Source organism: Orycteropus afer, unplaced genomic scaffold (assembly GCF_000298275.1).
Source record: "Orycteropus afer afer isolate SDZICR_OR568_19922 unplaced genomic scaffold, OryAfe1.0 scaffold00063, whole genome shotgun sequence".
NCBI lineage: Eukaryota > Metazoa > Chordata > Mammalia > Tubulidentata > Orycteropodidae > Orycteropus > Orycteropus afer.
In genome coordinates, this window is record NW_006921650.1 from 9,211,817 (window position 1) to 9,224,689 (window position 12,873).

Here is a 12,873-nt window from a genome sequence, read left to right on the forward strand (position 1 = left end):
GCACAACAGAGATCTCACACCCTGAAACACTTCTTCAGGTTCTCTATTGATCTGACTAAAAATTAGATATAAACAGTGTTTTCTTTTCTTCTAAGTATTATTCTCTATATTAATATCATCTTGTATGTATACACTTACTTTGCAATATTTTACAGTTTTTAAGTTTTCCTGTTTTTTACGGTTGTATCACTATTATAAATGAATCAAACCAAAAACCAAACTCACATCCATGGAGTCAGATCCAACTCACAGAGACCTCTCCTTGGGTTTCCCAGGCAGTATCACTACAGAAGTAGATTGCCCAACCTTCCTTCCAAGGAGTGGCTGGTGGTGGGTTTGAACCACCAGCCTTTTGGTTAGCAGTCAAGTGCCTTAGGCACTACACTACCAGAGCTCCTAATGTATGATTAGCAACACCTGTTTCTTCATAGTCCTGATAATAATGGCTACATTTAATAGTTATAAACTAGTTATTTTAATTATGTTTCTTAATAATTCAAGGTGCTGGACAATTTTCCCAAACTGATCATTTACTACTTTAATTCCTTCTAAGTAATTGTTTACTCATTTCACTTGGCTACTTAAAGATTTAACACACTTGTTCAAGCTTTTATGGTAAGAATAAGCATTTACTTATAATTTATACATATCAAATTTTTACTTTTTTAATTTTAGTTTTTATTCACTCTAATTATACAGATAATCTATAAATTATTTCTTAACAAAGAAAATAAATTTTAATAGGTTATTTTTTTTTTTTTTGCCCAAAGAATTACTTTTTTGGATTTTAGTAAACGTTTTTAGGAAATGGAAATCAATAATCAAATACAGCAATAAAATAGGGACTTGCAATAAGAAGAAATAGATTAAAGAAGTTAAGAAGATACAGTATTGTAGCAACTAACTAACTAGGCCTAATTTTTAAAAGCACAAGAAGTTAAATTCTTATACAATATTTTACTGCCATATGTTCAGCAGAATTAATTTCACTATGGTATTACTTATCATAAAGCAAAAACTTCCTACCTCTCTCCCCACCAAAACCAGAGAAAGAGACAAATTTTATAAAATACAAGGAAAGAAAAGCAAGGAGTCCCTGGATGATACAAATGCTATGTGCTCGTGTATCAGCCAAAAGGCTGGCCGTTCAAACTCACCCAAAGGCACCTCAGAAGAAGGCCTGGTGGTATGACCCTGAAAGGTCACAGCCTTGAAAACCCTCTGAAGCAGTTCTACTTTGCACACATGGGGTCCCATGAGTCGCAATCAACACGATGGCAACTAACAAAAAGAACCAAAAGCAGGTACTTGTACTTCTAACCAAATGCCTTACTTTAAAAATACCCACCTGTTTGAAATCACTGTACATAATCTTTCCAAGTTCAGGCTTTACTGTTGTAACTAAAACAATAATAACAACAAATTATGGCTGGAATAAAAGATGGTACTCAGAAATTAGAATTATACATAGACTAAATAATTATTTCTTTTTCTGTGAACAGTTTAATTCAGAATACGTTCTTTTAGGAATTTTGGGGATTAGTTTAACATTTATCAATAACATAATTCTCATTAGAATTTCATAAACTTTTGAAATGGAAGATGTAATTATTCTTGCTATTTATGATGTACTTGGGAAAGGGCAAATAGAGATTTTAATAATCTGCAAAACAAAGGTCTACCCTAGTTGTTGTTGTTGTTATGTGCCGTCAAGTCAAACCTGACTCATAGTGACCCCTCCTTGGGTTTCCGAGGCAGTATCACTACGGAAGTAGGATTGCCCAACCTTCCTTCCGAGGAGTGTATGGTGGGTTTGAACTGCCAGCCGTCTGGTTAGCAGGCAAGTATCTTAACCACTATGCTACCAGAGCTCCACTACCCTAGTTAGTGAGCCTCAAATTTCCTTTATAGGACTTTAATGAGCACAGTAAGGATGGTGAAGAACAGTGAGTCAGAAATTTTTTTTCTTTTTAAGTTCTAAAGTGGGGGGAAGGTGCAGAATTTAAATTTATGTCTGTTGATGGGACTTTTCTAGTTCTTTCTCATTCAGTCATCTTTAAGCCTCACTAGTCCTGAAAGTCTCGTTCTCATTACTTTTTTGCTTTTCCTTCTCTTTCCTTCTCAAGAGTTCCCTGTAATATAATAAATACTGACCATGAAAATCCAAAATCAACTCTACTCCATCAGATTCTAATTTTAGAATGGCTTGTTTTCATTTTCCAGGTTAAATCATTCTGTCTTTTATTTATTTTTGGCAGAGATACTGTGGTAGTTAAGTTTGTGTGTCAACTTGGCTGGGCCTGGTTGAGTGGCTGGGCAGCTGGATGTACTATTCCCCATGATGAGACTGGTAATCAACTCCATGGTGGAATCTACTGTAAGCAGTTGAGTAGCTGCCTTACGGATGTGGTTTGCTTCCTGAATATAAGAAGCAGCCTTGGGAAACGGTCTCTAGCTTATGGCACGCTTGAACCCTGCATGTAGTCATGTCACTGTTCAGCAGCCTGCTATGCTCTGCCAACCTTGGGAAGTTCAATGTTCTTAAATTAATGGCCTGCCATGTGGTTTGGTAACATGCGGACTGTGCCTTGTTACTTGTCAACCTTGGGCTTGTTAGCCTCAGCAGCCAGCAGCTGAGTGAGGAAAAGCCTCCAGCTTTAGTGGGCCGGGAGCAGGAGGCAGAGCTGACGCCCAAGGGTGAGGTGCTTTCACCCAGCCCCTAGAGCCTGGCACTTTGAACTAGGACTTAAAGCCTCCAAACTGGAAGAGAAAAAACTCTTGTATCTTCAAGTAATCCCATCTGTGGTACACTCCTGTCAGAGTGGCACTAGGTAACCAAAATAGATATCATATTATTCATTCACTTCTCTAAGTCGAAGCTTCTACTATATCCCAATGAGCTACTGCAGTAGCCTACTAACTGGCCTTCCCAGATGCACTTAGGTCCCATTCCAATCCATTTCCACATTATAGGCAGACATCTTTTTGAAAAGCAAATCTATTAATTTATGCCTTGCATAAACATCCTCCAACTGTTTTGAGGATATAATGAGCAAATACAGAATACATGGCCTATATGATATGATCTTTAGTTACATTTCCAGTCCTTATGTTGACTCATTCTTTTGCTTGCTTCATGTTAAATACAAATTTACTTCCTGCACAGAGTCCTTGTGTAAATACTATTTATTCTGGCTGGAAGGCCCCTCACCTCCATTCTCTTTCACTCATACAGGCAGTCCCCAGGTTACAAACGAGATCAGTTCCTATGTCTTTAAGAATTATTTGTAGGTCAGTTGGAACAGGTGCATATGGTCCTTATTTAGTGTTACTTAAGGAGCTCTGATGGCATAGTGGGTGAGGCATTTGGCTGCTAACCACAGGTCAGAAGTTCAAACCCACCAGCTGCCCTAGAGAGGAAGATGAGGCAATCTGCTTCCGTGAAGATTTACAGCCTTGGTGGTGGGACTGTGAACTGATACAACCACTGTGGAAAGTATGGCGATTCCTTAGAAAGCAGGAACTGGAGATACCATGTGACCCAGCAATCCCATTACCAGGTATATACCTTAAAAAAGTGAGAGCCAGGACAAGAATAGATATATGCACACCCATGTTCATTGCAGCACTATTTACATACCAAAGGACAGAAACGTGCCCATCAACAGAAGAATGGATAACCAAACTATGGTACACACACACAATGGAATACTGCGCAACACTAAAGAATAACGTAGAATCTACAAAACACCACATAACGTGGATGAACTTGGAGGACATTATGCTAAGTGTAGTAAGTCAATCTCAGAAGGACAAATACAATATTAGTTCATTATTGTAAAAAGTCAAGGAAAGGTTTATATATAGAAGGAAACTCATTGTTGGTTACCAGGGGTGGACGGGGAGGGGAGGGAACAATGGCAAAAAAAAAAGCACTGACCCATGTCACTTTAGTTTTGTGTATTTCACTGTATATAAATTATATTTCAATAAAATGTGTTTAAAAAAATGTGAAATGAATGGTATCCTACCTGCAAAGAGTTTTCAAACTAAGACTTGCTCTTGGGTTGTTATTTTATCCTTAAGTACAGTTGGGCAATCTACTTCTGTAGTGATACCACTTCGGAAACCCAAGGAAGGGTCGCTATGAGTCAGGTCCGACTCGATGGCACATAACAACAATAATAACAAGTGTTTAAAAGTTTACCTATACACATTAAAATACACAATCAAATTACACTTACATGCATAATCTGCAATCACAGGTTTTGCATGAGAAACCTGACTTAGCAAAGAAGATTTTCCAGCATTTGGAAATCTGAAATGAGAAAATAAAAATATAAATTACAAGTATCAACACTTGCTCATCTCTAAAATTCTAACAATTCAAGAAGTAGACCTCTTGAATATTTCTAGGATTAAAAATCTAATATAGATTAAAAATTATCTTGAAAAACTTGAGGAACAAAATACACTTATAAAAAAGGTAAAGATGCATTCATGCCAGAAATATAGTATGTTTTCAGTAATGGGGAAGTAAAGTAATTTCTTTCTCAATTTTTTTTTTTTAACTGTGATTCGGGTGAAAGTTTACAGAGCAAATTCACTCTCCATTCAGTAGTTCACACACACATTGTCTCAAGACCCTGACTACAATTTACCCCAATGCAACACTAGCTCCCTTCCCACTTCCTGCCAATAGTTACCTCTTCCCTGTGTCCATCACTCCATGCATTCCTGTCCCCTGAGCTGTCTCCCTGTGCATAAACAGCCCTTTTTTCTCCCATGATTGTTCTCTCCAAGGAGTGTATCTACCTCAGGTATATGTTCAACTCATATGCCTGTCTTTTGTTTGGCTGGAAGCCACAGGTGTGGGTTCAGTTCCAGACCTGAAGGGCAGCTGGGGACCATAGTCTCAGTGGTTCCACCAGGCTCTATCAGACCAGCAAACCTGGTCCCCCCTCCTTTCTTTTCCCCCAAATGATTCTGAGTTTTGTTCCACATTGTTCTCCCTCTCTATCCAGGATCTCCTACATAGATCCCCCCTCCAAGTGGCTGACAGTGGTAACCAGGCACCATCTAGTTCTTCTGGTCTCATAGTCATAAAGGCTGAGGATCGCATGGTGTACCAGTCACAAGGACTAATTGCTTCCATGAATCTTTGGTTTTCTTCATTCTTTTTTGCTCTGGATGAGGAGAGACCCACTGTTGCATCTAGATGGCTGTTTACAAGCTTTTAAGATCCCAGTTGCTACTCGCCAAAGTAGGAGGTGGAACAATGTTTTGTGTAGTATGTTATGCCAACTGAGCTTGATGTCCCCTGCGACTATGGTCCCAAGCCCACAGGTTCAACTACTCGCTCCCTCTGGGTAGCTGGCTGTGACCAAGAAGTGACTACAACCTTATCCCTTGTTAGTTCTAATATACCCCTACGAATTCTTACAGAACATACAAATACACTTGTAGAACCATTGTCTGCCAACCCTATACATGGTCTTGGGTATACTCCCTGCTGCATAGACATACCTAATAGTTCTGCCTGTCCACCCATCTATCCACCTGTATACCCGTGTTTGCCTTCACTGACAACGAAGTACTGTATGTGCAAAAGGATTCATCTTTGTTGTCTACACCTCCCATGTACCTCTCTCTGTCTTCCTCTTCCTTAATGCCACCATGTTAATCAGTAAAGTAATTTCTTATGGAAACCCTCCATGAAATAGACTGACACAATGGCTACAACATACCAAAAGGACTCAAATACACCAACAACTGTTGAGAATGGCACAGAATTGGGCTATATTTGTTCTGTTATACATAAGGTCACGATGAGTTACAGCCAACTCAACAACAAAGTAATTGTTAGTCTAACTATGGGAACAAACAAACTTGGAATCATAAAAAAAAAACTAATAAAAAACTACTTGCAATCTCATCATCTCTGGCTAAACACTGACATAACAGGGACTGTCTTTAAAAAAAAATTATATGGACAGTGTCAAAAACATACAAAAGTAGAGAAGAAAAATGAATCCCACTTAAAGATCAACTAACTAGCTTCAGCAATTATCAATATACATCCAATACCTGCTTTTATTTATTTTTTTTAAGTTGTTTGTCTGAATAGTAACCCAATAGGTCTACATATAATCATTTGCTATGTCTCTTTTGATATAGGCTCCCCATCACTTCGTTTCCTCATTGTTCAGTTTTTTTTTTTTTTTTAAGAAACCAGGTCATCTGTAGTTTCTCTCCCACTCTAGATCTTGCTCCTTGACACTCCTATGGTGTCATTTGATATAATCCTTTGCCTTTGCATTTTCTATAAATTGGTTGTTGGACATAAAGACTTGATCAGATTCAAATTTGATTTTTTTTTAAAGACTATTACATAAGTTAGTTGTCCTTTCTAAACTGAATAATACAAAGTAAACATCTTTTAAGGGTGAGCCATAATTTAACTAATTTCCTATTGTTTTAAGACATTTAAGTGTCTCTAATTTTTCACTATTATAAATAACACTGCAAAAAAATCTGTATACAGCCAGAAAGACATACATTGATATTAACAGTCACCTCTGAGTGACAGAAGGTTATCTTTGGGAGCTCTGGTGGCGTAGTGCCTAAGGCATTTGACTGCTAACCAGATGGCCAGCAGTTCAAACCCACCAGCCACTCCTTGGAAGGAAGACTGGACAATCTATTTCCATAGAGACACCGCCTCAGAAACCCAAGGAGAGGTCGCTATGAGTCGGATTCGACTCAACGGCAGTGAGATGTTTATCTTTATGTAAATGAATATATATTTTTAGCTTTTCTAAAAACTTAAAACAGTATAATGACTATCCTTGAACCTCAGCACCTATTTTTATTGTCTTCTTGGGATAAATTTCTAGATTAAGAAATATTGGACTAAAACATAAGTTCATTTTAAAGCTTTTTGATTTTATTGCTAAATTTCCCTAAAGAAAGGCCTATCATGTATGGAAAGTACTAAGACTCAGAGGTCACTTGAAGATGATTTCATAAATCTCATTCAGGTATTTTCCTTAAATTCATCCAACAAAAATTTATTAAGCACTGACTTTATGTCAGGCAATGTACTAGATACGAGATATGTTGTTGTTGTTATATGCCGTCGAGCTGGACCCGACTCCTAGCGACCCCTCCTTGGGTTTCTGAAGCAGTATCACTACGGAAGCAGATTGCCCAACCTTCCTTCTGAGGAGTGGCTGGCAGGTTTGAACTGCCAGCCTTCTGATTAGCAGTCAAGCGCCTTAGGCACTACACTACCAGAGCTCCAGATACAACATACACAGCATTCAATGAGACACATATGATCCCTGCCTTCACTGAGTTTTCATTCAAACTTGAAAAAGCACTTTCAAAATCTCTGCCAAATTTTCATTTAGTATAATTATATAATGTTTTGCAAATATTCATTTGGATTTCTGTAAAATTTTATAAGCTCCATAGTGGAACTCTTTTAATAAATTTCCTATTTGAAAAACAAAAATACCCCACAATTTAAAATAAAATTCAGGAAGATTTTTTTAATTTTTATTGTGATATGGGTGACAGTTCACAGAGCAAATTCATTCTCCATACAGCAGTTCACATATACTTTGACTCATAACATTGACTGTAATTTCCCACAATGCAACAGCTCCCACTTCCTCCCCATATTTAATCTCTTCCCTGTGTCGTTCCCTCCCACGCACTCCTGCCCACCCAAGCTGTCTCCCTGTGCATACACAGCCCTTTGATTTTCCCATGACTGATCTCTCCAAGGAGTCTATCTACCTAATGTAAATGTTCAGCTCATAAGCCTGTCTTTTGTTTGGCTGGAAACCACAGGTGTGGGTTCAATTCCAGACCTGAAGGGGGAGCTAGGGACCATAGTTTCAGGGGTTCCAAGAGGCTCTGTCAGACCAGCAAACCTGCACCCCCCTCTTTCTTAATGATGTTAAGTTTTGTTCCACATTGTTCTCCCACTCTATCCAGGATCTCCTACATAGATTTCCCTCTGAGTGGCTGACAGTGGTAGCTGGGCACCACCTAGTTTTTCTGGTCTCACAGTCATATAGCCTGAGGATCGCATGGTGTACCAGTGTCTTGGACTAATTGTTTCCATGGGTCTTTGGTTTTCTTCACTCTTCTTTGCTCTAGACGATGAGAGACCCATCGTTGCATCTAGATGGCCACTTGCAAGCTTTTAAGATCCCAGTCACTACTCATCAAAGTAGGATATGAAACAATGTTTTTGTGTAGTATGTTATGCCAATGAGCTTGATGCCCCCTGCAACCATGGTCCCAAGCCCACAGGTCTAACTAATCGCTCCCTCCGGGTAGCTGGCTGTGGTCAAAAAGTGACTACAACCTTGTCCCTTTTTAGCTCTACTATGTACCTAGAAATTCTTATACAACATAAAAATACACTTGTAGAAACACTGTCTGCCAACCCTATACATGGTCATGGGCACGCTCTCTCCTGCATAGACATACCTAATCGTTCAGCCTGTCCACCCATCTATCCACCCATATGTCAATGTTTGCCATCACTGACAACACAGTACTATATGTGCAAAAGGGTTCATCTTTGTTGTCTGTACCTCCCATGCACCTCTCTCTGTCTTCCTCAAAATTCAGTAAGATTTCTTAATGATTCTGGAGCATACAAAACTAGTCTTAGATCCTGTTATACTCAGGCTCTTGGAAATTTTGTGAAAAGCAAATTATAACCATTTTTGTCCGTGTCACTAGCTAGACTTGTTTGTTTCTTTTCAATATCCTCTTAATTTCTTAATAGCGATTCTGTACAAAAAACCTCAAGCATAATATTTGCAAAGATCAAAGTACTAGTAGAAAGTAGACATACCAGTGGTTTACTCTACTGAAGAATCAACATTTTAGATTTTCCTTTGAAAAGTATCTAATGAAAATTTTGGAGGCTAAAATTGAATCTATGCAGAAATCAGGTCTGACAATAGTAGTACAAGTATACTAGTATGCAACACTTTTCTTCTATGGTTCAGATCATTCCTGAAACCAGCTAAAGGATATCTGTTTATGCCAGTATTCACATTGGTAAATTTCCAAGAATAGTTGCCTAATTTAAAAGTACTAGAATAAATATTAAGGAGTTCCAGAGGCACAGTGAGTAAGACATTTGGCTACTAACCAGGTCAGTGATTCAAACCCACTGGCTGCTCTGCTGGAGAAAGATGAGGCAATCTACTACTGTAAAGATTTATAGCCTTGGAAACCCAATGGGGGTGGTTTTAAATTAGAATTGGCTCGATGCAGTAGGTTTTATTTTTGGTTTAGAATAAATATTAGACATTCTGCTAATATTTTTGATGTTACTGTTTTTAATTTCAAACCCATTTCTGGAAGTCCAATATTTTGCTTTGTGGTGTTGCTGGTTGCAAGTCAGCTCTTAAGCATGGCAAACTTAAGTATAACAAAATGAAATGTTGCACAGTCCTGCACCAACTTTGTATGTTCGAATACAGTAGATGCAAAATGAACTCACTACACGTAGTCTCCAATAAGCTGGCAAAATACGAATGCTGATGATAGCAGCTGCAGACATTATTCACTGAACATTCATAAATGACAAACACGTTATGCTATAAATGCATTATTTTACCTAACATTTTATGATGAGAATTATCCCCATTCCCCATTAAAGAAGATAAAAACAAAGGCCCTGAATGGTTGCATAACTTAACACCAGCCAGCCAACTCCCAAAGACTTTGATACCAACCCAGAATCTAACTTCCATGTCATCCCTAACTTTTACTACTCAGTTTTTCTAGGCTTTTCTTACACTGTAACAATTTTAAAAAAAGTCTATAAAGGTATGTCTTTGGAACTCAAGACAGTTTTCTGCTAAAATAAGACTGTTAATGGCTGGATTCCCAGTTTTCCCATAAGGCCCTATTAAGTCTTTAATGTTTTTGCAGAATGTATGTTATTAAAGAATTTATGCTTCATAAGGGAGCCCCGGTGGTACAGTGGTTAAGTTCCTAAATGGAAAATTTGTGGTTTGAACCCATGAGCTGTTCCATGGGAGAAAGATTTGGCAGTCTGCTTCCATAAAGATTTATAGCCTTGGAAACTCTATGGAGTAGTTCTGTTTTATCCTATAGAGCTGCAATGAATAGGAATCAACTGACTGCAACGGGTACGCTTCATAGCCATCCTAAATGTTTTATTGAAAAAATTAAATCAGAATGGCAAGTTGGAATGTTAGGATCACAACTTTCCCTGCTACAAACAGGAGTGAGGACTCTGTGACCTCTAAGCCACTGGTGGTAAGACCCAGGGGCTAGACAGGAAGGCCAAGGGATTCAGACAGGTTTTCTGTAAAGAAGCAAGCAGACAGCTGAAAAGAGGATGGAAAGAGCTTAGAAAGCAGCTATGGAACGCAGGGAATGGAACTGGTCATTTGAACAGAGGATCAACCAGACAGATTGCCATATCTTTTCCTTAGGCCTTCTATTTGATTACTACATAAACTGTAGTGAGGGTACGGAGAAAAGCCCCTGGGCGGCATGAATGGCTTGCACTTGGCTACTAACTTAAAGGCTGGCAGTTAAACCCACCCAGTAGTGCCACAGGAGCCCTGGCAAACTGCTTGGCGAAGATTACAACCAAGAAAACCCGATGGAGCAGTTTTTCATCATGAACTGTAATCAACTTGATGGCAACAGGCTTGGTATCTTGTTTTTTGGGGGGAGGGGAGTTGGTTGGTTGGTTGGTTTAGGAAGAGAGAGAGCCTAAAAGAAATGCAAAGCTGAAGTTTCTCTGCTTTATTTTCTATCAGTCCTCCTCTAGTCTGGTACCACTGCTGCAAACCTTACAGCTAAATAGCATTGTTTGATGAAAGAATGGAAGCTAGCAGAAAAAGCCAACAGTGTAAGGTATGTAGTACTGAGGATAAACAGATCTTAGGCAGAGGCAAAAAGACAGGAAAAAAGTAACAGCAAGATTCAACCTACAGATTGTACTGCTCTTTAATTAATCATCTGATTAAAGTTACCATCTGATACCGCAATACCTCCATTAAGACTTATAAGAATACCACCACCATTTTTTTAAGCTTCTTTTTACTTCTTTCTGCATACTTTTTAAAATGTGCTTTGTTTGAATTTATAATCCTTTCTTTAATATCTTACAACATTCCTTTATTGTCTTACAATACTGCATTTTATCGATTTTTTTCTTTTTCATTCGTTCTGTAACATTCCCACTGACCTACTCTCAATTGCTATGATACTCCTTTTACAAATGAACTATGAAAACTCTACATTGACATTATGAAAATAACTATATTAAGCAGTGTTCTCCAAGTACACAAGCAATGCACAAATTCCATAAACTAGAAATATTTCTGGCCCCAAATTATCATTTTATATTTATTTCCTACTTATAAACTGTCTCTCTGAAAGTATAATAAAAAAAAATATGAACGATACTTACCCTACGAGGCCTACATCAGCTATAAGTTTTAGATCAAGGTGAATTATCCGTTTCTGCCCTTTCAATGGTAAGAAATTTGTAAGTAATTTGCCACCAAGACCTCCTTCAGCTACCAAAATTCTGTCCTTCTCTTTATTGAGTTCTCCTTAAAAAGAGAGAAAGATACTTATAGCAAGATTATTAAATGGAGATTACTAATAAGACATTTTTTTTTTCTTTCAGAAACATGTACCAGGAAATTCCAATTTACAAATCTGAAGACCTATTAACCAATAGGATTCAATTTCTATTAAGTTTGGTCCTGTAAAACTTTTGTAAAGGGTTGAAGAAAGACTAGTTATGTATTTTAAAATCAAGTAAATGTGTTTATACCTTTAAAATAATTTTAAATCTAACAGTCAATATTGAGGGGGCAGGGAAGAAAGAAAGCTCCTTTTTTATGAATTAGCATCTGAAACTATTACTGTTAAAAATTCTTTTGAAACTCAAGAGCTACTATTTCCCCATCCCCTAAGCAATTTTTAAAAATGTGCACGCTTTTCACAACCATAGAAGCTGGAGTACACTCACCTATAATTTTTCCATTTTCATCAGTTACTGAAATGCCTATAGGTGCAGGAATTTCACAATCTTTTCCTTTGGAGCCTTTCAGTGCACTAACCCTACAATAATAATAAAACAAAGCTAAATTAAAATAAGGAAATCCCATTAAATTAAACAGTTCATGCTTCAAGCAAATATAATGGTTTACAAAGAAGACTGTTGTTATGTGCCATCGAGTCGGACCCGAACTCATAGCGACCCCTCCTTGGGTTTCCAAGGCAGCATCTCTACTGCCCAACCTTCCCTCTGAGGAGTGGCTGATGGGTGTGAATTGCCAGCCTTCTGGTTAGCAGTCAAGTGCCTAAGGCATTACGCTACCAGAGCTCTTCCAAGAAGACTAGCAATCAACTCTTCCAACTTTCATTTTTAGAAGGAGATGAATTTTTAGAAGGATATTAAATGGCCATACATCAGTGGGAAACTAAATTGACTCTAATGATTTATTTGCTTTTTAGACTACTGTATCTCATAAAATATTAAGTAATGATTTAAGTTACCAAGCTAACCATCAAAAGTCATTTATAACACATAACTAAAATACTGTACACCTGAAATGATCATTATTACTGCAATACAAGTAAGCTAGAAAAAGAAGAAAATCCACAGAATAGCAAAGCTTTTTTGAAAAAACTGACTTCTAAGGAGAGTACTTTCAGTAGAGGAGGCTACTTTCAAAGGACTCATGAGAGAATAAATTGATACAAACTTCCTGAAAGGCAATACCAACAACAGTGTTTCTTTCAAATGGGCATATCCTTTCACTGAATAATTCCATTTCTAGC

At 37.8% G+C, this 12,873-nt stretch overlaps 1 protein-coding gene across 1 annotated transcript in view; it reads right to left on the reverse strand.

The window, feature by feature from the left end:
* The window catches only part of GTPBP10 (GTP binding protein 10), a 44,983-nt gene that overhangs the window by 17,331 nt on the left and 14,779 nt on the right, over positions 1-12,873 (reverse strand). The window contains exons 3-6 of the mRNA XM_007939829.1: positions 12,059-12,150; positions 11,489-11,633; positions 4,245-4,318; positions 1,349-1,401 (exon numbers count right to left, since the gene is read on the reverse strand). Coding sequence (XP_007938020.1) covers positions 1,349-1,401; positions 4,245-4,318; positions 11,489-11,633; positions 12,059-12,150 — 364 coding nt within the window. The remainder of the gene's footprint in view (positions 1-1,348; positions 1,402-4,244; positions 4,319-11,488; positions 11,634-12,058; positions 12,151-12,873) is intronic.